Here is a 26,811-nt window from a genome sequence, read left to right as displayed (position 1 = left end):
TATGTCTAATATAAAGAATTTTTGAATTATTTAATAGATTTTATTTTTAATTATTATCGAACAGAGCTGCCACACTAGCAAAAAACGTTTATTGTTTATTTCTGGCAGGTCCTCTGTTGCTCGTTCATTTCCAATTGGAAACATGTGGCAACCTGCCCCTGGGCGACTTTTTCCCACTACCGCAATACGGTCATACTCGACGCAGATTCCAGCAGAGGAGAAAAAAAATGCTCGACTTAAATTGTCGCACTTTTCTGTTGGTTTCGTAGATTTTCGCTTTTTCGCTCTCAAATCAAAGCGCTTTCAATCGGAAAACGAATAAATGGAAACAAAAAAACTAGTTTAAAAACAAATATAATATAATAGACGAAAAATGCTATTTCATAGTGTACTGTAATATCGTAAACCAAAGTGTTTTGATTGTTTGTGCAGGTGCAAAATCGATCTGGTGAACTAAAAACTGCGACTCCAAATCGGCCGAGTAAGCGCATTATTGCCCCGATTGTTGTTATTGGGAAAATGTTGTTTGTTTTGGAAAATTGTGCCATCGCTTTTTCGTAGTGTGTGCGTGTCGAGAGTGTGTTTGTGCCAGTGCCAGTAATTTAAGTTAATTAAAAACTAAGCCAGCTAACTCTCGGTTTTGCCGCCCCCGCCATGAGTAACTACCATCCGCATTCGCATCCGCACGCGCTCTCTCATCCGCATCCGCAGCAGGTTCAGAATCAGCTGCAGAATCCCCTCCAGAACCAGTTGCCGCCGCCCCCGCAACGCCATAACCATGCCCCGCCCACTGCGGCCGCCTCCGGAGCATCATCATCATCCATCCTGGTGGCCCATCCTCCCCAGCCGCTGATCAGCAATTCGCTGGCCATCCGCCAGGAGATCCAGCGATTCGAGAGCGTCCACCCATCCATCTATGCCATATACGATCTGATCGATCTGCTGCCGCTGGCCGATGCCCAGATAGCCCAGTCCATCCGCGATCATGTGGTCTGCATTGAAGGTGAGTCTTGAACTAGTTTTAGTCATTATAAAGAGTAGAAATATATTAATGTAACCAAAAATTCTCTATAAATCAAACTTATTTTGTTGGAGCTCTTGTTTATCATAATATTTCTGTGGCATTTGAGGCATACAACTGTTTCAGTAAAAGATTGAAATGGAAAGATAGTATCGATTAAGACACATATTTTCGGCAATCAAAAATTCATGTTTGTCCACCTGTTAATATCAAAGTTTATATCGTTATTCTTACAGATAGATAGACTTAAAATAGTAATGACAGCAAAAGGTATAAATATTTGCATTACATTGGCTTAGAGTATTTTTATCTTATACTTAAAGGAATGCTTAAAGCATTTTTTTTATTGATCCGATATTATTATTTCAAACACAGCTGCACAACTGTTTACCCCCGAATACACCATTTAAATATCGATTTTGCCTCGTAAAACAATCATGTTATGAACACTTCAAGCTGTAATAAATATAAATGGTTCGTACAAAATATTGGTTTCGTTTCTTTTTTTTTTTATTGGTTTGGCAGTTTATTTGCCATAACAAGGAAATGGTTGTCCTGGGAATTTTTACTTATGCCAATTTGTTGGAGCTTTAGAGGTGTGCCCCAGTAATCATTAGTTATTAAATTAAACAGTTAGAAAATTCACGGCCAGTCCTATGTATACACACAGAGAAATTGGATTTGCAGTTGGGAACGACTACAATGACTTTAAGAGGAGTGTCGTCTGAACTCAATGAATGTCATGTCGGCAGGAACGGATGGAAATCCTTTGATTAAACATGTTTATCGCTGCAATTGTATCCACACCTTCATTGTTGTTTGTTATCTTCAGCGTCTGGACTTGTGGTTGCCTTTGTTTGGAGTGCTTTATGCTAATCTCTGACCGAAAATCTATGAGGCAACATCAGCCATCAACCCTCGTGCGAGGATTATTGTTGCCAAAATGTCCATTCAAGCGGACCGGGGCCATTGAAAGTGTTGTTGCTGTTGTTCTTGTTCCTCTGCTCAAAAGAAAGAGCTTCGCTTTTTGTTTAAAACAAGCTTTTCTGCCCAATTTCCAGCGTGTGTAGTGTGTGTGTGTGTGTGTATATGCGGGGCCTGAAATTTGATGCCCTCTTCCTCGGTGTGGCAGCCACCAAAACTGAAACCGTTCACGAAATCAAACCAAAAACCGGTTCTAAAATGGTTTATTAGAAAATCTCTTGTCGAGCAGCAAAGGCAGAGGCAGCGGCAGAGGCAGAGGCAGAGCGGCAGAAGCAGCAACAACAAAAGACTCACCAAAAATGTAAACAAAATTGTCAGAGGCCTCTGCTTGTGCCTTCTGGCTTCAGCCTTCCCCAAACACGAAAACTCAAACTCAAACGCAAACTCCGTTCCGTGCAAACCAGATATGAAACCCGAGAATACGATCTCGATCTCGTAAACCGTTTTGCACGCGACTTTCTTATTGGCATTGACCCGCAACGCGAGCACGATCGGTTGGATATATCAGTATAATATATAGCTATGCCGAAATGCCGATTCTAATTCGCTGTCAGCGTGATGAATGATTTTTTCGTTGGACTCCCATTGCCGTTTTTCCCGTTCCAAATGCTTATTTATAGGTTTCGGTAACGGTGACCATTAAATTGAGAAGGTCAAAAGTGTCTTGCTTCAAGATGAACAGAAAAATAAATAAAATAAATTGGGATCTATGCATGTTCGTTAACCCTTTTCGTTTGGTGTCTCTTTTTTGGTATAAATAAGCCTACAGCACCTTACCTTTAACAAACGAAGGCATATCTAGAATATTGGGAATAAAAGACTCAACATAATCTGAAAACTTGTTATCGTTTTTGGTCAAGAACTCATACTAAAGGTTCCATTTATATCTTATGTTTATGACTCATTTATATTATTTCAAGTTTTATACCATAATAAAATGCTTAAAAGGTCGATGAACTTTATTGCAAAGCTTTAAGTAACTTTTATAAAGGGATTACTGCGTATTAATGCGATTTTAATTAGTTTCCTTACGCATATGACTCGTATTTCAATGCGTAATGGGTTGTTTTGTTTGTTGTGTATTTTAAAGATTTGCAGATGATTTCTCTTTAATGATTTTAACTAAGAGGGTTAAGGTCTAGTTATTTTTAGACAAAATTCAGCAACAAAAGCTGCTCAAATGTGTAATCTATCGGCTATTGTGTGTGGCTACATGTGCCGTCTAAAATTAGCATATGAAGCTATTAAATTGGATTTTGTAAACAATAGAACAGATTGTGCATTAGAAGCCGTTTACACTCTTCATTCGTCTTTGACAGAACATAAATAGTAAATCGATTACACGATATCAGCATATCAATGGCAATATTTCTACAAATTGATAATCGTATTGGGGGGTGTTCAATGAGCGCTGGACATAAATAACCTACCTGGAATGCGCGTTCGGTTGTCCGCGGTGTTTATACAAACACAAAGGCATGTTGACTGTTTGTTTGTAAATAGCCAAGTAATAGTCGGCCCTACATACAACAACAGTCAACTGAAATGCCGCTGGCGGCAGTGAAAAACAAATTTCCGCTCTTATCTCAAATGGCTTGCGACTGTGGGCCTCCCCATTAAAGCGATTGCAATTAGCCCCAAACGAATTTTTTGTTGGTCTACCCTTTCGTTAAGTGGGTACATTCATTTTTTCTCCAGATTACTCATCTTCAAATTAATTATTTTGCAATTCTTAAATAAATTGTTTAATAATTACATTACAAACATTTTTGGAAAGCTTTTGGGAAATTGTAAATGACAGCCTTTTAGTTTACTCTTTTTACCGTTAACGACCTAGTTCGCATTATCTTATAATGGTTTCTTTCTGATTTTAACCTATTTTTCATCTAATTGAAGTTTAATTACTTTTTTGCCGAAGAGCATTGTTTGTATTGTGGCTTCCCTTTTTATAATATTTATTTATTGGTAGCCATTAGTTCCATAATAAGGTAAATAATTGAGTTGCTTTTTGTCAATAAGCTCATTCATTGTTATTTATTTAAGACTCCTAAAGATATCATTGTTTACTTATCTTATTGTGAATAATTTTTTGCTACTGTCGAAAGCACAGACATGTTGTTTAAAACTTTGATATCTACCCTCCCATTTTAAACTGAACAATCTCATCTCAACTTGTGAACTCTTATCTGTCGGCGGTTTAGCTTGCTGTCTTTATTGCCGCCTCGCTTTGGGCAACGTTTGTTTATTTACTTTTAATTGTAAAATAATATTGACAGGCGGATTTTTAAGGCAATTGTTTGCCACTGTCATTGGCATATCACATTTTTTTTTTTTTTTGATTTTCGAGCTGCTGTTTGATATGGCTTTTTGTCTGTGTCATTCGGAAGTGGAAATTGTTGCTGTGCGTCGATACGCTCGAGAGCGTGACATGGAGATGCCATTGGGGCCTCAAATACATGTATTAACCCACACCAACAGTATGTCCGTACACTGAAAAAATTGAATTAAATATTATATTATATAAATATAATATTATTAATATTAATGTTTTTGTCAGTGTTCAAAAACGGATGTTCGAATATAAGCGAAACATGTGCAGTTTCGATCTCGACTCAAAATCTTTCATTTTGCAAAGTATATAGACATATTTTGAAATAACAAAATATTCCATTGATAATTTAAATATTTTTTCCAGTGTACAAGAGCGGATTTTCAAATATCAGCGACACATGTGCAACCGGCAGAGTGGAAGGCATGCGTGTCCGTCGTCTGCCCCCCCCTCCACATTGCCACCCCCTCCCTGGCTGGCCCCTTCACCCATCAAGTACCCGTTTATTTTTAAAGTAAATTGCATTAAAAATATCTTGCACTTTGCTTGCATTTGCTATTTCAATTGGAATTGCACAACACCTTGTTGTTGCTGTTATTTCGCTAAATTATTTTCGTTCTCGATTGACAGCAAAAGTTGAACAAAAGAAATGGCAAATCGGAAGAGAGTTTTTTGCGGTTTTTGCAATTAAGTCATAATATGTCCAAATTTGGTTGTCGCTTCGAGTGATTCATGATTTCGTGATGGGTGTATAGGAATTTATCATTTCATTTCGCTTCAGTCGTCTCCCTTGCAATACAGTGGGTTTCAAAACCAGAAAGCACCTCAAGTATGGTTTAAAAAAAATAAAAATGATCACACAGTGCAGTGTGAATAAAGACTTCAAAATTGTTATTTCTTATTTCAAGCGTGCTACAGTTTTGATTCACGCCTTAAAATTCACCTAAAGTAAATTTGTGATTATTGTATTCGGAAACCCGTTAAAGTGTTGTATTTCCGCTATTGGAAATTTGGAAATTGTTGTGTGTCAAGTGAGCTTGATGTGGGTTTGTAAATAAATTGTTAACTACATTGTTAATAAGATATACCGTTTGATTGGTTCATAAGTGTTTTATTGGAATTTATGCATTGTTACCGTTTGCGATGGTATTATCAATGACCTTTCCACTCATCTTGGTCATTTTCCAGAAATAATCGGCCACATCGGTTACGAATTTTGTGGATATATCCTGCAGTTTTTGACCAGTCAGTAGGATCTTGTATTGCATGTCGCTAAGACCTGTCTCAGATTCCCTGTTGAGAAGTAATGGGGAGCCCTTGAACTGAAAAGCGGAATTGTTTTTTAATTCAAAAAATATATAATATATACTTAATGGAAAAATTACCTCATCAAAAATATTCAGCCACATTTGATCCTTTTTGTCCATGTCCTTCTCTGCAATGGCTTGGTTTAAGCGCGTCACATAAAGATTGATATCCTGGGCTCTCTTCAATCGAGGATTCAATTGAGCCTTCACCTCCGTGAAATAAGCGATTTGAGAACGGAACAGGGAGTTCAGGAGATTGACTGTCTCCTCCTTAGCCTGCCTTTCCAGCTCCCTTTGCTGGGGATCATTGGAATTGGACAACTCTGGATGAGTTGGCTTGGCTGCCACTATTAAAATCTGTAGAAAAAAAGTAAAGGTGTTTAAAAGATAATATTGGAAGACTTATCGCCTTACTCACCTGGGCCAGCAAAAGTAAGGGAATACATTTTAGCAACATCTTTTGAGATTATATGTTTTAAGCCTCCGTACTCAATGAATGTTATTTTTGAACTAATTGATGGAAATAATAGACATGCTTTGATTAGCAGAGTGGGATGTTCCAATCTCTCAGGAAGCTGATAACCTGCCGAAGGTTTCTCTTGCTCGGGAATTTTGAATCGCTCTCTGAACGCGCGGATAATAATAACTTTTTCCCAATTTGAGAATTCTAAGTCAATTTAATTGCGTTTTAGCTAAAGCTTTAAAGGCACGTTTTTTAAACGGAGAGCATATTGGCATCTTTTTTTTTTTTTTTTGCAAGGTCTGGTTGTCTAGTTGTCTGGGTGGTATGTCGCACGCCTGATTTTGCTATCAGCTTTCTGACAAACATTAAGTATAACCTTTCCAAGGGTATGGTAAATATGTTTGCGTACACGAACCAAATTTTTAAAATATTCATTGCTTCCGCAATAAGCTAACATTTTACAAATATTATTTTTTCTTCTGTTTTTTAGAATCTATAATCTTTAACAAATATATTCACATATGAGTATATATTGTATGGGATAAACCCAATTGTTGTTCAACAGGCCGACTGGCAAATAGCTGTAAAAATATTATTTTATATTAATTTAATTAACCAATCTTTATGAAATTAAATTGTGATATTAATGGAATCTTAATCCGTAAGTCCTTTAAATAAAAATAATTATTCCAACTGCATTAAAGCGGTTACTTAAATAAAATTCTACACTTTTTTTTATTCAAAATTGTATTTACATTGCTTTACGTGCATCTAAGCACCAAAAAGTATGCAATAAAAGCGAACACTTCATGGCCTTTTAAACTCACCATGATATAAGGATATTCAACATTGTAAAATTATTTTCTTGGTCTGCCAAAAAGTATGCAACATTTTTAAAAAAGGTTGAGAAATTAAAAATTTGCCTTTCAAACTATTTTAGGCCAATAGGAGTTTAAAAAATATAAAGCCAAAGCAATAATTTTATTCTTACTGTAGACTGAAACCATAGTTATACCGTATTTGTCTTGTATATGTATAAGTATTTTAAAGAATAACATTCTGCTGTTCAAAAATACTTTGAAGAGCTAAAGCAGACGTTAGTAAACAACTGAAAGTTAATGGAACCTGAGCAGTTATGTGGGCTAATCAATTTTGGCAAAGGAAATGCTATTATAAGCTTAATCTGCGTGATTAGATTAACCAAATCGCTGGGGTGTTTTTGCGCGTTTCCCAGCTGCTGGTGGGCAGACAATAAAACGATCGCACATGTTTTATGGTTTCCAAATGCTTCTCCCTCCACTCCTCTAAATGCAGTAATTAAGTTGGTAAATTTGATCATTTTTATTGTGGATTTCTAGAATCCTCCTGTGATAATAGCAATGATATCACTCAGAGTACGATCTCCGATGAGATCGTTGCACACGGGAGTGGCCTGTTCGCTGACCCACTTGGCCACAAAGTCGGTGTTGTCGTTGATCGTCAGGGTGACAAACTCCTCGATGACCTCGTTCAGTTTGCGGTTGAAGATGCGGTACTTGGACAGGTTCTCGATCTGCGAGTTGACCTTGCCCACCGACGGGTATATCAAGACGTCCTTAACGCGGAGGTTCGAGGTGAGCACGCCCAGCGAATAGCTGATCTTGCCACGAATGCTCAGGTCCTCGAGGGCAAAGAAAGCTCCACCATCGCGCTTAATACGATAACCACTGCCCATGTCCACCTCATAGTTGGTGGTAAAGTTCAGGCTACGGAACAAAAACTCGAAGGTGAGGCGACTCCGGAAGACGTCCATGTTCATGGAGATAACCTCGTACTGATCGAGCCCCTCCAGAACAAAGTCCTCAACACCAAAGGTGCCACTGAACTCCCCCGAATTGATTTCAAACGATCTTTTCGCTGCCGTCATGGGGGCCAATACGGGAATTCCATAGCTCGGGACTCCATTCTGCAGAACTACTCTAAACTCCTCCACGAGTTCCAGAATCACGCTGGAAATAGAGCGGTCTTGAGCTGAAAAATGTAAATGATTATTATTAACTTGCTCGACTTTTCTTATGTTTAAACCTCACCTGCCAAAGGTTCGGCGACTTCGGCACCTTGACAGCTGCCCAGGGCCACGATAAGTGCAATCAGCAGCACAGACTTCATTTTTATTTAGCACAACACACTAGTTAACCCTTTCAGCAAACAAAATCCACTAGTCGAGTTTTGGCGAAAGCATTCCTCTTATATAGGAAATCGTCCATTGAGATAAACTATCTGTACACTAAGAAAAAATTTAAGTGTCTATCACAGAAAAAAGAAATGGTTGGAATAAAATATTGGTTAAGTAATTAAAACAACATTTTTAAATCAATAACATTGTTCAACAATTTAACATTTAAAATTAGTACCTAATAATTTAAAAGAGTTTATTTATGAAACGATGTAAGATGAATTTTTCAGATCTTAAAAATATTATTTAACAGCCATTATCTAGTAGCTTTACAATTTCAGCGCAGATTTAGACACACAAAATATTTTGTTAAAATCTCCTGACCTCTCAAGACAAATGGATAAATTAATAAATATACAATGGTTTTGACAATTTTTCAAGTTTTGACTAAAGTTTCCTTTCTGTGTTATTACTGAAGTACCATCAATAATCGGCAAATAATTTGGCAAAGTGTTTTATGACAGATAAGACACAACTTGAGATTAGCCCGCCTTCGAAATAAGACGATAAATGCTGAGTGTTGTAAATTTTTGACCTGTTAGGACTTGAATTATGATCCACTATCGTTAAGGATGCCATCGAACCATTAAAACCCCCTTCCCCAGACAGAAAAACCAGAGTGACGAATACTTGATTCAAAACGGTTGTTTAATCACCGATGATTTGATTACCACTCGAGCTCGGGAGGAATGCAGACCTCCTTCTCACCGCCCTCACCACCGCCGGCTCCAGCGATGACCTCGGCGATGCTGATCTCGTCCAGAATGCTGTTCACTGCGGGAAGGGCAATGCTCTCGATGGTATCGGCCAGCAGATCCTCGTTCTCATTGATAGCCAACTCCACGGCCTCGGCCAGGTACTCGTTCATCTTCTCGTTGATGGTGCCATCGCCCAGGATGCCCTCGATCTCGGAGTCGACCTCGCCCAAGTGGGTGCGCACCTCCAGGGACTTGAGCTTCAGGTTGCCACTGATCATGCCCAGGGAGTACTTGAGACTGCCCCAGATAACCATGTCCTTGATGGCGAACTTGGCGTGTCCGGCACCGATCAAGTTGATGGTGAATCCGTACTTCTTCAGCAGCACACTCAAGTCGTACTGGGTGTCCACGTTCACGTTGCGGAAGGTGAACTTGTAGGTGACCTTGCTGGTGATGGCGTTGACCTTCATCTCATCGACTTCGAAATCGTTCAGGCCATTAAGACGGAAATGGTCGACGGTGCCCTGAGCCTTCAGTGCGCTGGTATCGATGTCAACGGTCCTGTGCTCAATCCTAAGGGGAGCCAATGGCGGAATGCCCAGGCCGGTGAAACCACAGGGCATCTGCTCCTTAAGGCCCTCGATCAAGTCCACAATCGTGCTGGAGATCGATTGGGTTTCTAAGAGGCAATGAATAAGTAAGCAATCTAAGAGCTATGATCTTAAGATCATTTAAAGTACTCACGAATGGGCTGGCCCACGGTACCCGCACGGGCAACGGCCACAAAAGCCAAAATAGCCACGAAGATTTTCATTATTGCTCTGACTGAGAGTCCTACCAACTGATCGTAGTACGCACTGTATTTATACTACTCAATCGTCCGGTCGCATGAGCTGCTTTTTATAGACGATCCACCTTTCTGGTGGGGTGGCGATAAGGGGGCTTTGGGCCCGAGAACGATTTGATTAGCCACCGGGCTTTCGATCGATGCCTTATTGCTGTCTTATCACGGCCAACCGTTCACCGGTGGGCAATTTTTTTAATTTTAATGATTAGTTATATATACATCGGGGTACTTATCCCGAGGAAATTATGAGATTTGTCAGGAGGATAAAAAGCTAGAAAGTTTTCAAACAAAAACATTCCCTTCCTGTGGAAAGTCGGTTTGGGGTGTGTCTCCTATGATAGCGTGTAGTGATTTTTGGCAACTATGCCCCTTTTGAAAAAATATAACTTGGAAACAAGCAGTTAGTCTTTCTCTAAGGTCTGGTATGATTTTAGATCCTTTATAATTATTTTATATATTTTTTAAACAATTATTAAGCACTTAAAACCTATCTGTAATTTGAAAGTATGATTCATTTAAAACTTTCCACTCATATTTATCTTTAGGTCATGCAGCTGTCTGAACCAAAAGAGACTTCCTAAGAATTAAAGTTGCTCATAAATGTTAAACTAGAAATCACGCAGGTTGATAAAAATTCTTCAAAACTAATTAAAGAACAAAGTCTTGATTGTTTTGTATTAAAATAACCTGTGCACTTCTATGGATCTAAAGTCTGCGAAAAATTTCTTATTTGATTTACAATCAAAACATTTTGGAGTGCATTGAGTGATTTATGGCTGATAACTGGAAGGACTTACGGATGAATCTATTAATAAGCAAAGTCAGACGGTCAAGACCAGATGGCTCGCCAAATACTCTATAAATGAATTATGAGCCCTAAAGTTTCCGGCAGTCCTAGCCCAACAGAATTATCGAACAATTGTCCAGCAAATGGATTAGTTCCCATTATAAAATCTTAATCGAGGTAGCAATAAATCACTGTTAAGACGCCTTTACCGTTTTGAAGAGTAGCAAGCTAGTCTGTGAAGCTCTGATGACAATAGAATTTACCCCCAATCGAGAGATAGGAATCAGTCAACATGGGTAATCCGCGGACACCTGCAAAGAGTTTGACGCAGTTTTTCCACCGGTAGCCTGGTTATTTGCCTATAATCCAGTTGTATGTGTTTCGCAATGATAGACCATATACATTCTTTAAACGATTTTGACTTCGATTGGCCAATTGGGTGTCGAGATTAGGCCAAAACAAGCCACTTAAGCGACACAAGTGTTCTTTTTGCTTTGTGGTCTTACAACCCACTTCTTGCCTTTGCCTTAAATCGGGAGTCTATCGTCTTAGGGTGATCGCAGTTCTGCTAATCAGTACATGCGATTAGCATGAAAGTATGTAAGCCCCCCCCCTCCCGCCTGCTCATATCCCCAAACTTTGCTATAAAAGCCACTGACCGGCTGAAACAATCAATCAGGTGGCTATACAATGAAAGCTATCGTTTGTGTTTTTTTGGCCCTTTTGGCCTGCGTAGCAGCCTACGATGTGGAGCTTCTCAGCGAGGAGCAGTGGAATCAGCTGGTCGAACGTAATCGTAAGTGTCCTAGGCTGTCTCTTTTGTAAAGATAGAGGGCTAATAAAGCTGTAATTCCCAATGCCAAACAGCTGCCAAGCCCGATACGCAGGGCCTGATCCTGAATGGATCGGCCAAGAAGGCCATCAGGGGTCTGATTAACCAAATGCCCTGCGGCTGGCCCGAGTATGGAATCCCTCCAATGGCGCCCTATACTAACGCTGATCTGCGCATCCACTTGGCCGAATCGGTTGTGGAGTAAGTAGCTCATGATTCTATTGGAATGGATGTCATGGTGTCATCTAAATGTCCTCTTTAGTATGCTGCTGCAGTTCCTGCGCTTCCGTTTCGATGGCCTGGAGAACATGGAGATCAAGAAGCTGAAGGTCAGCTACACCTTCAGCAAGAAGGTCAAGTTCCATTTCAACTTCAAGGAGCTGAAGGCCAGCGCCCACTTCCTGGACACCAACACTTTTATGGACATGCTGAAGCAACTGGGATTGTCTGTGCGGTATGAGAGCTCGGGTCCATTGTCCTTCAGCCTGGAGAATCTGTCGATTCAGGGCGAGTTCAAGTACAAGATGCCCTTCATCTTCGGCTCCATCAAGATCTACAAGTTCAGCTGTATCGTCGGACTTGGTGGCGTGACCTCCAACATTGGCGGCATCATGGGCAACGGCAGGATCAACGAGTTCATCAACGACATGGTGGACAAGGAGGTGCCGGCCTTCATCAATGGCAACCAGAAGCAGATCAGCGCCAAGATCGAGGAGATCTTTGTGCCGCTGGTCAATTCGCATCTCACGGGCCACAAGATCTGGTATCTGTTCAGCATGCTGTCCGCCGTCACCGGCACCTGCAATCCCACTCCCGCCCCCTGGTTGGCCGTGGAGTCCAGGAAGATAGAGTAGAGTAGCAGCACCATCAACCCGCAATAAATAGCAATTCAAGCCAGTCCACGATCTACGTTTTAATTAGCCCCCATTCCGCCTGCTATCTTCGCACAGTATCACCTCTTTGGCGTTATCGCCCGGGATTGGTTTCGGTATATAAGACTCTGGCCCGGGGGTTGGACAATTCAGTAGCGTTTCTAGTTACTAAAAGCCACAACCAACCATGCGTTTCCTGGTAGTCTTGGCCTGCCTGGTGGCCGTTTGCGCCGCCGGCACTCTGCCCAACCAAGTGGAGCAGCGTCTGAGGGAGCTGGCCGATCAGAATGGCGACATCGATCTGTTCGAGGAGCCCCAAGAGGGAGTTGAAGGTGAGAGAAGGTCGCAAATTCAGGGACAATTCCGGGCATTTTAGGTACACATTTGTTTAACTGATAAATTAATTTGCCATTCATTTATTTTTGCGGTGAACGTAATTACTTTTTATGAGGGAACATTTTTTTTTTAATAGTTGCAGGTAATAAATACATGTAATTATCTACTTAACAAACTACCTAAAGATCAAACATCAGACGTACAATTTTTTTTTACCACTTAGTTTTGTCTTTCTCAGCAATATTTAACCTACAAGTCAAGGTAAAAAGGCGTTAATTCTTAATGAAAGTTTATGTCATGGACATTATTAGCTTAGGCTATTTATCTCTAATTTCTCAGGGCGAATTTTATTTTCTTGGTTAACAAATAAATCAACTAAATATCAAAATCACTTCCTTAGTTGCCCCGCAGTTCATTTTGTCGTGGCAGGCGCGTCGCTTCATCCGCAAGCTCCAGAAGCAGATGGAGTGCGGATGGCCCCAGTATGGCATCCCAGTGCTGGCTCCTCTGCGCGTCAACGAATTCAACCTGGACTTTAAGAAGGGCATCTTCGAGACTTTGAACCATGTGTTCCGCCTCAAGATCGCCGGATTGGACGACTTCAAGATCAAGAAGTTCAAGCTGAACGTGATCACCAGCAAGGTGACCTTCGACTTCCTGTTCAAGAACATCGACACCACCGCCCAGAAGTACAGCACCGACACGATGATCGATGCCCTGCGCCAGCTGGGTCTGTCCGTGGAGTACGAGGGCAATGGAGAGCTGCTGTTCGACCTGGTCAACCTGCGCATCGCCGGCACCCTGAAGTACAAGCTGCCCATGCTGTGGGGCTCCGCCAAGATCACCTCGCTGAAGACCACCATCTCGCTGGAGTCCGTGGAGTCGGACATCACCGGGTTCATGGGCAACGGCAAGATCAACCGTGCCATCAACCGTCAGCTGGAGAACATCGTGGTCAAGGCCATCAACAACAATCAGAATGCCATTTCGGATACCATTGAGAACAGCATTGTGCCGCCAGTGAACAAGATGCTCAAGGGCAAGGACTTCTGGACTCTCGTTGACCTGATCCTGTCCAGCAGCGAGGGCGAGAGCGAGGACGATCCGATTGTCGTCGACTGCGATCCTGCCGCCGATCCCTGGGCTTAAGTTCGCAGGGGGATGTAAATAAACACATGTCGATACATTAAATCTTTGGTCTACTTTTGGGGGTTCACCTTTTCTCAGGCTCCACTTCAATATCAATTGAGATTTTGTTGGAGACAGAATTGTGAACTAAAAAATGAAGTTTTAATCCACATTTCACAAAATTAAGCAGATTTAAAAACGGAATTACAGGTGTTTGTTTAAAATATGTTTAAATTTACTTGCCTGCTCCCAATTTCAATATACATCGAAATGTTGTAGGAGAAGCAATGGTAAACTACGTTTTAATCCATATTTCACAAAATTAGGAAGGTATTATATTGAAATGTTGTAGCAAAACAAATTGTAATTTTTTTTAAATATGTTTTGTATTTAAGTATCGTATGAATTTGGGAACACGCACGTTTATCTCCTTTGCACCTGCCTAATCCAATCTTATCGATTTTCGCTACTTTAGTGGCTAATCGATATTGCTGATTGGGTAAGGGAAAAACACTTGGTTTAGTGGAATCACTAACAGTTCCTGTGTGGTATTCACGATGAGAACTTCGTGTGCTATTTTTGTGGTCCTTCTTTGCTGCTCCTTGGGCTCCGCCAAGCTCTTCGATGATGAGCTGCGCGAATTGACGGAGTTTCTGCGCTTGCAGATGCGATGTGGATATCCGGCTAGAGGGGTTCCCATTTTGGCCCCAGCTCAGATTTCCTACAAGGATATTAACATCCGAACTGAGAACTTTGGGTAAATAAATTATGACCCTATTGAAATAATTTTGAAAAACGAATATTATCATTTGCAGCTGTAATGGAAACTTCACTGAACTGACCATCGAAGGTCTGGATGGTTACGAATTCTCCAAGCTTGTATGGAGCAACATTTTTCACACCATTAAGTTTGATATAAACTTTCCCAAGATATCGCTGAAGAGCTCAAACTATAAGCTCAATATCTTGGCTCGTCTTTTCGGTGGCGATTTCTCCCTTTGGGGTGATGGTGTGTTTAATCTGGAACTGATCAACTTCCGAGCTAATGGCAGCTTTATTATTCGCCCAAAGACGGCCACCAGTGGGGTGCACGTAAAAAGCTGGAAGGTCGATTGGGAGCTGGAGGAGGCCAAATCCCAGATCACGGGCGTTATGAACAGTCGTCTCTACTCGAAATTCATCAACGATTTGGTTAGGGAGTATCTGGAAGTCATGATCAACGACAGCCCCACAGAAGTTTCCCAGTTCATGGAGGAACTTATTGTGCCGCCCATGAACTTGGTGCTGGATAACATTGCCTGGTACGAGATTATTATATCATTATGGGTCTGGTCAACGGAATTCTGCCAGTGGAGCCGATTTGTTGAAGTGCTGCTGTTGAGGAGGTCGACTGCCAGGTGTTCAAGTGTTTAAATGTGAATAAAAGGCTAAGGAAGCATTTGATAACAAATTAATTGGAATTATGTGTGCTTACTTTTGGTTGGTGTTCGAGGTGCTCTATAATATTTGTTTAGATATTTTCTTATTTAAAAAACTGGAGGGTGCAAATTGATAAGGCTTTAATATTTACTAAATAGAAGATATATTTTTTTGTGATTTAAAACGTATATATTAATTTGTGTTTATTTACTTAATTTAAACTATACAAACTTGATATACATTTCACTTTGTAATTATACTTGCAGTACTAATAAATCATTTTGTTCTTTAACTCTCCTTGCAGGTAAGCGCGATTAGATTTCCCGTTTATTGGCAGTGAGTATATGAAGTATTCCCGGCCTTCATCATCAATTCCTATTTTTGGGGACTCCATTTGGTGTTCTAATCGTTTCAACCATAAATTAATGTTGATCTTTGTGCGTTGAGGGGAGGCGAAAGCAAAGTCCATAATCGGATTGGGAAATGTGGAAAACGCTGCGCCAGCAGGACATCTCAATCGCTGGGCTCAAACCGAAGCACGAGTCCTGGCACAGCAGGACTTCGACGGGTGGTCCTGCGATTTTCGTTCCAACACTTTCTAGGCTCTGATTTGCTAGTGGCTTCGAGAGCAGCTGGTTTTCTTTTTTTGTGACACAGACACAGAATCTTTTTATATTCCTTTTTTTTCGATTTTGTAGAGATTATTTTTTAGATTGCGGTCTAATGTCATCATTTGTTGTTAATTAGTTCAGAGTACTGTAAGAGTATCTACTCTTAAAACTCTCTTTTCAACTTCTATGGCATTCTTTCACCGCAATGAAATTCGTTTTGGCTCATTTCATTTGCAATTTACGAGCCATCTTTCTCCCTTCTTAACGTATTTCGGGGCACACCTTGCATTTCTGCTCAAGAGATTGTCATAATGCAAAAATAAACAAAAAGTCGTTTGGGTTTTGTCAAGAGTACGTGCTCAGTGCCCATCTGTGAGATGTCCTGCTGCTTGTGGCATTGTCCCGAAGGAAGTTTTACGACCTACCGGACAGTCTGTTGCGTTGTGCATTGTCCTCGCCGACTAACAGACTTTTTGGCCACAATCCCAGCCCGAGGAAGCCAAGCAGCCATTCGAGACTGAAAACTACTAGCAGCGGCAACCCAACCCCATCCCATCTATTTGTTGACATTTACGAGGCAATTTTCGAAAAGCCATTAAATTCTTTTAGCTGAATATGTACCGCCAACCCACTGCTGGGAGCATCGCTTTGGCCTAGTTTGATTAGCCTCGATTTGTGTGTATGACCACAAAAAATCTACTACACTCATCTTCTATCTTCAATGGGAGACACTTATGTGTTGGTTTTTGCATATGCTATAGGCTCCCTGGGTGGCTGCATAAGGATCTCAGCTGGAGGTAGGCACATTTTGCAAAGGAATCTCAAGCATCCTTTATTGATACCCCACAATGGGTTGCTATGTTATAGGGGAAGTTGAAGGTTTTGTTGTATTTGTTTTATGGTTGATTCTGTCATACAAGTAAATGTTGTATTTCTTTGTTAAAGTTTTAAGAGTTTTTTGTAAATTAATGGACATTTATAAACTGAATAATTTAAAGATAAATTAAGCAGGTTTCTACTATTCTTACATTTATAAATTTATATATCAACCCCTTAAGTATAAAAATATTTTTTAAATAGGTTATTTTGTGTAGAGTATACAAAAAATTAAAACGTCTGATTTAAAGTTTTTCTTATACAAAAAAAATAAAAGCTCTTAGAAACTAAACCCTTCACAAAACACTTGTTCACTTGACAGCTCAAGTTTTTAATTAGTTTATTCTACTTTAACTTGACTTTTTTGGTCGCTTTTAAGTGTGTAAGATAATTATATGGAATCCCTTTCATAGTTACCTCCTTGCCCTTTAAACCAACCCCTCAAACGAGTTTTAACCACTTAACTGGTTCTCGAAATCCCCTCTTTGAAGTGCCCCACATTGCCGGAGCTCACCTTAGACCAACTTTAATTGCCTACGCTTGTTTTTGGGCCTTCTGAGTGCTTTCAGGCCTCACCTGCTTCCACCAATCCTGCCACAGGGCTAATTGAAAGACCGAGAGCAAAGCTTTGCTTTTCATTTTCCACACTGGTGAAAGACGTAAATATTTGCAATCTCGGTTGGGCAACCCTTTTGCGCCAAGGACTGACTGCCTGCCAGAAATTGGGGTTAATTTAAAATTTATGATGCACTGAATTGTTGAACACTCGAATTAGGATTCATTAGGGAGCAGCTCTGAAGGGGGGGGCACATAAATCATAGAGTGCCAAATCATAGGATGAGATAAGATACAAAACGGACTGTTACAAAGAAAGTACCTCCATATGGTATATCCTTTTGTTTACTCAAAGAAGCTGTGCGTCGTTGTTTTCCCTCTTGTTGCGCATTAAATGGGTTTTAATTTGAAACGTAGTAAGATCGCGACTTCTGCGTCCTGTGCCCCCTTCCGTGGCAATTGTCCTGGCCAAGTCAACGGTGAAAACGAGATGAGAAAATTCAAAATACCCAGCGCAAGGCTTCGCTGTAATTGAGCAGCGCAATTTCCTGAAAATCGCACGCGAAGAAAAGGTGCGTTGTCCTGTAAATGAACAGCCGCCACCGGTAAAAAAGAAATATAGTATAGTAGGCAAAAAAAGAAAAGGATGCGGCAGAAGGTTGCAAGGATGCGGCTCCGTTTCGTACGCTTTACTTTTATTTTTTCAATTAAGGTTGACATGCCCCGCGTGTACTCGTCTCGAATTTGTTTCATGAGCCAAGTCAAGCTGAAAATTGCGCATTTGCTGCGAGCTGCGAGTTGCAGATGGGTTGCCAAGGCAGTTTCATCCTCGAGGCCTGTCCAAAGTTTTGCCTAACAGGATTACAACCTCTACTTGCAGTCGTCTGTGTGGCTGTAACTTGCTTGCCTCGTCTGCAAGTTGGGCTTATCTCCGCATTTAAGTCTCTCTTCCCCGAGGTGGCAATGATGGGAATCAATCAATTTGTTGCTCTGCTGGCTGCTCTAATTGAGAAATTCCTAGAAAGTGGGTTTGGGCGGGAGTTTGGGAGGGAATTAATGAATTATTTTCTACCCAGGAATTGAAGTTGCTGAGCCCATTCAATTTGTTTCATTACTTTAATGAATTTTAAAGTAATCTCTTAAGCTTAAACCAAGAAAGAGAGTGAGAAACCCCAAAATTTGTAGGCAAGTGAATTTAAAATAGTTTTTTAATATTGAATTTATTTTTCCTCTCGTTCTTGGAGTCAGATTTATTGCTAATCAACATACGGTGTCTGTTTCATATCTGCTGGTACCGCTAATGAAGCCAGCCCACATGTGCGTTAGCTTTACTCTTTCACACTCAGACAATCCAGCCATCCATCAATCAATCAGTCATTTCAATTACGTTCCTTAATCCTTGCCTGCAATGCACAAGGAGGACCTCGCAAATACTGAATATATGACTTATTAGTCTTTTGACAGCTGTCAAACCAAGAAATGCAGACACTTGCAGTTGGTCGCGATTGTGAATCCCTGTTCCCTATTCCTGTTCCTATTCCATATCCAAATCAGATCTCAGGCCACAGCAAGCTGCTCCATTAACATGACAAAGAAGTAGGTGTCCTGCCGTTTTCCTTGCGAGTTCTACCACCATTTGAACTTCCAGCAATGGACAGCTGTTGCAGGGCATATCTTTGATGTGACACTTTTGTCAAATGTTTACACCTTTAACCCTTTGGCGCCATTGTCTTACGGGTGCTGGGGTTAAGACCCTCGAATCGAAAAATGCTACAAAATATAATCCGTGTTCGAATTGTTTACGATGCTTTGTTAATTTTATGTTTCATTAGGGGCATTTGTTGGGATTTTATGGGCAACTTGAGTTCAATGCAAAAGGTATCTATAACAGCGAAAATAGATAGAGCATATATAGAGTATGTGAATATTAATACCTCCAATTACAAAATTAATTTACAATCTAAAATAATATATACAAAAATTGTTGTATTTTCATAGTTATCCTGTATGTTCTTTAGTTCCTAAAAAACCATAGTTGTCAATGAAGTACTATTTACAAAAATTGCAAATTGTAACATATACTTTTTCTACCATCATCAATTTTTTTTTTCAAATATTCAATAATATTTCTGTGAAAAGTTTTGTACAAACTTCGTCCAACTCATTTGCAATACCACACAACCATGACGAAATAAAGTTATCCCCGCCTGTCAGCAGCTATGGCAACAATTTCAAACCCATCTCGAGTCATTCATCAAAATTATGTCAAATCATGCAAGCGGCTGTAAAAAAAAATCCCAAAAATCCAGCATGAGGATAAACAAAAAATGCAGGAGAAAAAGAAAAGGGAAAGCGGTAAATGCTAATGAAAATCAATGCAAAACTGCAGAAAATTCCGTGCAACCGCCAAGACAAGCCATCAGTCGCATCATCCACGGCGCATGCGCAGCTGCCTCAGGACCACTCGCATGAAGCTGTCATGTTTCTGGGCAGGCCACACCGCAGTCATCCTCATCCTCATCCTCATTTTCATCCTCTTCCGACAGACAACAATTACAGTTTACCTCCGCCCAACTACTGCAACGTCATTCCTTGTCCCTGGACTCTTCATATTTTCCTTGCGGCTGCCTTCAGCTGATTTGCATTTTTAATCTCATAAGGATGTGCTGCCAGGCATTGTCCTTCGAATTGTGATGTATTTTTTTTTTCCTCCGTGCGGTTTTACTCAAGCTGCAAGCCAAGACGGAAAAAAATCTCAGTCAGCCAGCGGAAAAAAGAGAAGAACGTCAGCCCCCCTGGTGTAGGGGTCTTCCTTTCTGATCTACATATGTTTAATCCTGGATTTCTGACACGACCGACGAATAGCTGTCCGTTTGGCCCGCCCCGTGTGAGAGTGTCCGTAATCCTGGCTGTCTTGGGACGCCTCATCCCGTCACGTTACGCTTGAATAATTAGACGTAATTAAAGTTCCTTTCACTGCACGATTCTCAGTTTAGCTTTCGTGTTGTCGGGATTAGGAGTCAAGCCGATTTCTTCCTTCCATCTAATGTTTGCCGACAGATCCTGTGGATGATAAGGAAGAACATATCACACATGTATAGGTGTGAAAGAAGTTTGAGCATCGAATTTAATTGCATTCGTCTTAGGTAAATAGTTTTTTTAGTAAAAAGTATTTTGCAGTTTACTTTTTTGGGTTCTTTCAATTTGAGAGAAAGTTAGGTATATTTTTAGGTTACATTTTTGTATAATTCAAAATACTCTTAATCTTAATAAAGATAACAACTGTAATATCATTATTTAAACTTGAATTTGTATTATTTTTTTAAAGTAATATAGTCTAGTCTACGTTGATTAATTCTAAAATCCCTTTAAAAAAAAATAAATTATATTACCAAGTTGACCATTGTGAAACAAACTTCTGATATGCATCTGATAATACAAATTGATTTCCCTAAAGGCCTTTGATTCTTTTCATCTAAAATCAATTTGGTTGTGGTTGATCACTCATCTCGGCATCAGATTTGAGGAGTTTAACTTTGTATTGTGTCACTGAAGTTTCCATTACGAGCGAATGGTTTCTAAGGGTTTTCGAATTTCCTTATTTTGCGGCCATATCTGATCCGATTACGTTTTATTCAAGACCACGGTAATCGATCTGTTTTATCTCTTCACAGGGATGAGAACAATCCAAAGAAATGGAAATAAATCATACAAAACTTAACACAATCGATCGGCCGAATGACAACACAAATTATGTGAAAGTAATTTCTTAGATGAGAGCACATAGATAAAAGACACAAAGAAACCGGACTAAGATACAAAAAAGTATCGGAAAAAAATGAAAGACAGCTCGAAAAAATAAAGAAACTGCTACCGAATCTCATCAAACTTCGATCAATTTGCGGTTTCGGATATGATTTATTCGATTCGGTTCAGTGGTTTGCACTTGAGTGCTGCACTCCGGCGCATGTCCTGGCCCAGGACCAAAGATCATTAATCATCCTTCATGTGTCGAGTTTTTGGCTAAAGATGGGGATCTTTTTTCGCCACTAATGGAGTGGACAGGCAGGCAAAAAATGTTTCACTGTACGACTCCTTTGATGTTCGACATGGATCAGGATGTGCCAATGGCCCAGACCATTAATGAGCAAATTCTGGTCAATGAATTGAACTTACATTCATAGGGTTCACAGTTTAGTGCGAATTTTGATCATCATTAATCATTCAAAGAGAGTTTAAGCATTGGAAATTGTGCCAAAAGGTTTTCAATGTTGAAATATGTAGAATGAGAGATGGAAACATAAATGAAAATTTATGTTTTAAAATTGTTAAGCTATAAATGGTATTTAATAGCATGTAAGAAAGGATTGTTTTAAATATCAATGTTTATTTCAGTGACCAATATTATATTCATTCTTTTTCGAGTAAATTACCATTTTCTTCTTAAATATTCACACCCTAGTCGATACATTTCCTTACAAAAATGTTTTTCTCAATCGAATCATTCATTTCCTAGCCTTATATTACCACAAATTACGATAGCGTACACCTATCATAGGCATCGCTATGTAAATATTCCGCCTCTAGATCAGATCTTAGTTATTATGCATTTAAGATCAACAAAGTTTATTCAAATTGCCTGGGCGGAGTTTCGCTCTTTGCCTATTAATGTACAGATCCTTGAAACGTTTAAGAGCCGTAGGAAGGCTTTGGGTTTTTCGTGATAACCCCTTTTTTTTGAACCCAAGACGACCGCCAAGACGACCGCCAACTGTGCAAGGGCACAATTATTAGCACTTAGGCGACACATTCAAGCCTACTCCGTGGGTCCGTATGGTTGCCTGGATGCTCCCTCCACCGATCCTGTTCCGGTTGCACAGATCCAGTTCCGCTGCCCCGCGAGGGGGCACAACCCTTAAGGCTGCCGCACAAGTGTCGATGACACTTGGAGGGATTTTTTCGGTTGCTGCTCACCGCAGCCATTGCAACGTTGCACGTTTTTCGAAAAAGTTTGTCAGGTAAAAGGGGTCTGGTTGGTCCTGGCACGTCCTGGCAAACACTTAAGCCAAAGTTAAACGCTTCGAGTGCTGTATTTTTGTTTTTGTTTGCGAGTTGTTTTCCCCCCGCCAACCAACTCGCTCTATATATATTTGGTTCTTTTTCTTAAGCCACAGCAGGAGATGTCCTCGTCCTTCGTTTTTGGGTATTTCGTATTTTTATTCGGGGCTCAGCCAAAACCTAAATCAATACAAACTCCGTTTTAATTCGCTTAAATTGCCGGCAGGACATCCCAGGGCCGACCTTTGTGCGAAATCCCAAAAGGATTGCCCTGCTTCCTTCTGCTCCGCGATTGTTTGCCCCGCTGTTGTCACAGCTCTAAGCGCTTTAATTTTGATTGCATTCGATTTGTTGCTGCTCTTGTTTTCGGCTGCCCTTCCCCCGAATGTTTGCACAACTCTTTGACAAATTCACAGGCTCGCACAGGATCCTTGGTCCTTCGGGCGGTTTTCGCAATCTTCTAGAGGGGCCCAAAAGGAAAAGGATTAACTATTTAGGTTTTTATGTCCGTGTCAAGGAAGTAGCCGCCTGAATGTCTGCCATTGGCTTCCCTGCCGGCAGTTCCTGTTCCCGTCGTCCTGTTGTTGTTTTATTCGTCCCGACAACGACTGCAATTGAGGCTAGAAATATTTTGCCTTCTTGCAACGAGCTCATTTCATTTACAATTCTCTTGGTTTCATTTTTTGTTGGAGTCTTAAAAACTGCAGTTGTGACTGTGTGACAGACAGCTCACAATGGTCGCCTTGGGAATTGTCGGTTCTGAGCCATCTATTTTGGGGATTTTACAGAAAGCATTTAAGCTGGATTTTGTGGGCTTCTTAACGCCACAATAGTTTCATGAAATGTTAAGTATTATTTCAGGGATAATAAATACTAATTTACTAAATACTGCCATAAATTAGACTGTTAAGGGAGTTTACTACTACTACGCCGGTATAAAGTAGTACGGGCTTTAATGCCAATGATCTTTAAAGAAATGCATTTTAAAATATCTTTTATTCCTAAAACTGTTTTATATACTTAATTAAAATGACAAAAATTACTTATATATACCTATACCATATTTCATTCATTTCAAGGGCTTTGTGCTTAGCCTCCATAAATATTACAACCCAAGTCTGGACTGGCAACTAAGATTTTACCATACTTTATGACCTTCGAACCCTAGCCTCTGTTCTCTGTTGAGAATTTTCTTAGCTCTATGGCCAATTATATAAAATCGATCGTCACAGATCATCAAATCGATCTAAGCCAATTACACATACAGCTGAGTGAGCCTTGGGCGATTGTGACTGTCTCGTAAATCAGAGGAGAAGGTGTGAGATGAGGGACAAAAGCCTAGCCGCCTCCTTTAAGCTAATTTGTTCTGACGTGGCCTGCGACGTGTCGGGATTTTGTATGCCGGAGATGGCAAGAGTTCCATCCTTTATGGCGATGATGGAACAGCGACAGCATGTTGTATATGTATGTATGTCGGGGCATTGTGAGTTGGGCTTTGAACAAGCGACAGTTTTGCGACAACAAACCGCCGACCCACTTTGCCACACAATGCCATCGGGATAAAGAGGCGATGCAGGATAAAGAGGAGCTGCTCTGCATCGACTTCAATGTAGAGCAAAACTCATTTAGTGGCTGGCTGTCGTTGATGTTGATGTTTACTGTGTGTCATCCTTTTCATGCAGTCCGTAAACGGGGGCAGAGCCTACTTCTGGCCCCTGAAGATAATGGAGCACATGGCGATTCCTCATTTGGCACAGACATTTCATCAAATGTAGGCCATTCCCGGGAAGGGGAATCTGTCGCATATTGTTGCCTCTGGCCGCTGATAGATTACGACTGCCGCAGGACAATCAGCCATTCGAGCAGCGCTCCTGTGTGTGCGCAGGTGGCAAATCCTGGCAGGATCCCTCCTAAGTCGCAGCACAAACCAAACGCTGACAGGCGACTAATTACTCGCCAAGGCAGAGCTAAAGGGATTTCGGCATCAACAGGATCAAATTCCGCAAAAGGCCAGCATTCGCATTCGCAAACGCTACGGAATTTCCCGCATTTGGACAAGTCCATGAATGACAGTCGTCGCACGTTGTTTTCCCTTTTATTTTATTTTTTTTACTGTTCTGTTTGTAACCCAGCCTACCTGCCAGGACATAAATCCCGGAATGACATTCTGTCAACGTCAATGTGGAAAAATCTTCTGGCTTGCAACCGTAGGCCAAAATAGAGCACGCCCTGTTGTGGAAATTGTGAAAAATTGCAAAGCGAAAACATTGAATTGATTGGGTTTAGGAGGGAGTCGGGGCTCACCAAAGATTAAATGCCTAAAAAGAATCGGGATTTCGAGTCATTGAATTTCAAATGAAATTGAAACTCCTGTAACATATTTCATGGGAAATTCAAATAAACTTTTATATTAAAACTGGGAACTAGAAACGTTAAACATTGATCAACATCTTATAAATTAAAAGCTATTGCAAAATAAGAACATTTTTCTTTCCAACTAAAAGACTGTACAATGTACTTACCAACCTTGTTTGCTCAATGCTTAAACTTCCGATCTACTTAGCGCTCGAACTCGAACCCCTCTCACATTTAATGCAATTATTTCGATTTCCCCCTTGTCAAACTAATCCGAAATGCATGCAAATGAGAGCGAACTACAATTGACAAATGGCATTAGGCTTTGATAGCCATTAAGTCCACTCAACGGTCAGTTGAGTAATCAATCAAACTCACAGAAATGAGCCACAACCCCTCGCGAGTTGGCCGTTGGTCAACTGACTCACTGAGTGACCGTTCAAGTCCAGTTCCACCCCTGAAAAGCGTGCTGCAATTTAAACTGTCTGCGCCTGCGCTTCGCTTAAAATCCTGTACAGGATACGCGGCGGCGGCGCAGGACACGCGACTTGGGCAGTTCATTAAAATAAAATGCAAGCCTTGTAATGAGGGAAATGCAGCGTAATGAAATTAATGCGAGCACGCAAGGTCAGAAAAGAGTGCGAGCTATGGCCATATAGTCATATACTATATGGCAGGAATAGGGGACCAACTGGACTGCCCGCTGCTCAGGCATGTGCAATGTCGGAAGTCGAAATGCCTATCATCCCTCCACTCGGCATACGTATTTGTCAAGTGCCGCGCTATTTTTTGCACCTTGACTCGCCGAACGGCCCGCATAATTGGAACATTTTCGCTAAAAATGTTACCACTCAGCGTGCAGAAAGTGCACTCATTAGTTCTAGTTTGTTTAGCCAGGACAATGCTTCCGGCATATATGCAAAAAAAAAAAAAACAGAAGATGAGGTAATAATATAAACGGGAGCATTGAGTAGATTGTGGTATGTGGAACGTGCCGACTCTATGAAAATGTGGGCTTTACATTTGCCTATCCGAAAATCCTGTTCAAATAATAAGCCCACACAAAACTAGGACCACCATTACACAATCAAGGTGTCAAATAAAAATGTCAAGTTTATGGACCACGCGGCGATCGCCACTAATCTGTCAACAAAGGTGAATCGAGGCATTTCCTGTTTCCCGATCAACCCCTTTTTTTGTGTTGGTTGCTGTATTGCGTGTCCTTGTTCCGGACTCACAGGCTGACTTACTGACCGAAGGACGCCCCGACAGGAGGCAGGACTGCTCTGTTGTGTTGGTCGGCTGTCATAATTAAAATATGACGCGTGTCTCGTGCACAGGACAATTGCTCGGCGGGGTGAGGGGCTAGAGCGGTGTATCCTGGCAGTTGCCAGTCGCCCATTCGTCCATTCGACACGCAAACCATCAGCAACAGAAGCCTCATGCCGCATGCCGCATGCCGACCTGGTCAATGGTCTATGCCATATAGTAAATATGAATATGGCCGGCCAGGCAGTCATTGTCCTGCAACTGGGACAACTGCAGCAAATCGCTTTTAGCATGCGCCAATTATACAGATTGTGAACGGAAATTGCCTCAAATCAAAAGTTATAATGCCTATGAAATGGCTAAAGAAATTGTTCCTTTTTGTGAACGAAGCCGAAGAGTGTCCTGGACATATATATGCGACAAAGGACAAAGTTGATTGCGGCAATTTAGATGTCGCCCGATTCGGCATACCAGCAAAGTAAAACGTTGGGTCAGCGAGGCTTGGATAGGTATAGGTCGTAATTGGACTTGCAAATGAGGTGTGATTCATAAAACAAACGATGTCTTAATGGACAGTGTGCGGCATTTTTTACTGCTTGGTTAGACTTGATTTGTAAAATGCTTAAAATAAAAATGATCTAATATCCATATCCAAAATGGTAAAAAAAAAATATGATGAAATATCAAGTTTAAAATCTGAGAAATTTTATGAAAGTTAAATAATTGTATAAATTAAAATCACTTTTTTATTTTTTTTTGAGGCTATATGCAAGAAATGTTTTTTAAAACCAAATAAATTGGTAGATTAAATATTAAATTGATAGCTTATTTATATTTTATTTAAGCACC

General features: G+C 40.7%; 7 protein-coding genes across 7 annotated transcripts in view; 4 read left to right on the top strand and 3 right to left on the bottom strand.

Moving 5' to 3' along the window:
• The first annotated feature begins 198 nt into the window (after positions 1–198).
• LOC108149301 (centaurin-gamma-1A) overlaps positions 199–26,811 on the top strand; it is a 57,668-nt gene continuing 31,055 nt past the window's right edge. The window contains exon 1 of the mRNA XM_017276751.2: positions 199–1,003. Within this exon, the coding sequence (XP_017132240.1) occupies positions 655–1,003 (349 nt within the window). The 5' untranslated portion in view covers positions 199–654. The remainder of the gene's footprint in view (positions 1,004–26,811) is intronic.
• LOC108149308 lies at positions 5,430–6,177 on the bottom strand. The gene is made up of 3 exons (XM_017276759.2): positions 6,060–6,177; positions 5,720–5,998; positions 5,430–5,656 (listed from the first exon to the last, which is right to left on the bottom strand). Exons 1-3 carry the CDS (start codon positions 6,096–6,098, stop codon positions 5,456–5,458), a joined length of 519 nt encoding a protein of 172 aa, XP_017132248.1. The 5' UTR covers positions 6,099–6,177; the 3' UTR covers positions 5,430–5,455.
• Positions 7,422–8,315, bottom strand: LOC108149307. Its single transcript, XM_017276758.1, has 2 exons — positions 8,174–8,315; positions 7,422–8,114 (listed from the first exon to the last, which is right to left on the bottom strand). Exons 1-2 carry the CDS (start codon positions 8,250–8,252, stop codon positions 7,459–7,461), a joined length of 735 nt encoding a protein of 244 aa, XP_017132247.1. The 5' UTR covers positions 8,253–8,315; the 3' UTR covers positions 7,422–7,458.
• LOC108149305 lies at positions 8,947–9,898 on the bottom strand. The gene is made up of 2 exons (XM_017276755.1): positions 9,762–9,898; positions 8,947–9,696 (listed from the first exon to the last, which is right to left on the bottom strand). The coding sequence occupies exons 1-2, from the start codon at positions 9,829–9,831 to the stop codon at positions 8,987–8,989; spliced, it is 780 nt and encodes a 259-aa protein (XP_017132244.1). The 5' UTR covers positions 9,832–9,898; the 3' UTR covers positions 8,947–8,986.
• Positions 11,316–12,380, top strand: LOC108149304. Its single transcript, XM_017276754.2, has 3 exons — positions 11,316–11,447; positions 11,519–11,684; positions 11,746–12,380. Exons 1-3 carry the CDS (start codon positions 11,342–11,344, stop codon positions 12,335–12,337), a joined length of 864 nt encoding a protein of 287 aa, XP_017132243.1. The 5' UTR covers positions 11,316–11,341; the 3' UTR covers positions 12,338–12,380.
• Positions 12,495–13,882, top strand: LOC108149302. The gene is made up of 2 exons (XM_017276753.2): positions 12,495–12,687; positions 13,092–13,882. Exons 1-2 carry the CDS (start codon positions 12,543–12,545, stop codon positions 13,838–13,840), a joined length of 894 nt encoding a protein of 297 aa, XP_017132242.1. The 5' UTR covers positions 12,495–12,542; the 3' UTR covers positions 13,841–13,882.
• LOC108149306 lies at positions 14,366–15,273 on the top strand. The gene is given in 3 exon segments (XM_017276756.2): positions 14,366–14,576; positions 14,635–15,131; positions 15,134–15,273. Coding segments are annotated over 3 exon segments (750 nt in total). The 5' UTR covers positions 14,366–14,376; the 3' UTR covers positions 15,187–15,273.

The sequence above is a fragment of the Drosophila elegans genome, unplaced genomic scaffold, assembly GCF_018152505.1.
Source record: "Drosophila elegans isolate 14027-0461.03 unplaced genomic scaffold, ASM1815250v1 contig_814, whole genome shotgun sequence".
Classification (NCBI taxonomy): domain Eukaryota; kingdom Metazoa; phylum Arthropoda; class Insecta; order Diptera; family Drosophilidae; genus Drosophila; species Drosophila elegans.
The sequence above is the reverse complement of the archived record's forward strand: the minus strand, read 5'-3'. Positions and strand labels throughout refer to the sequence as shown.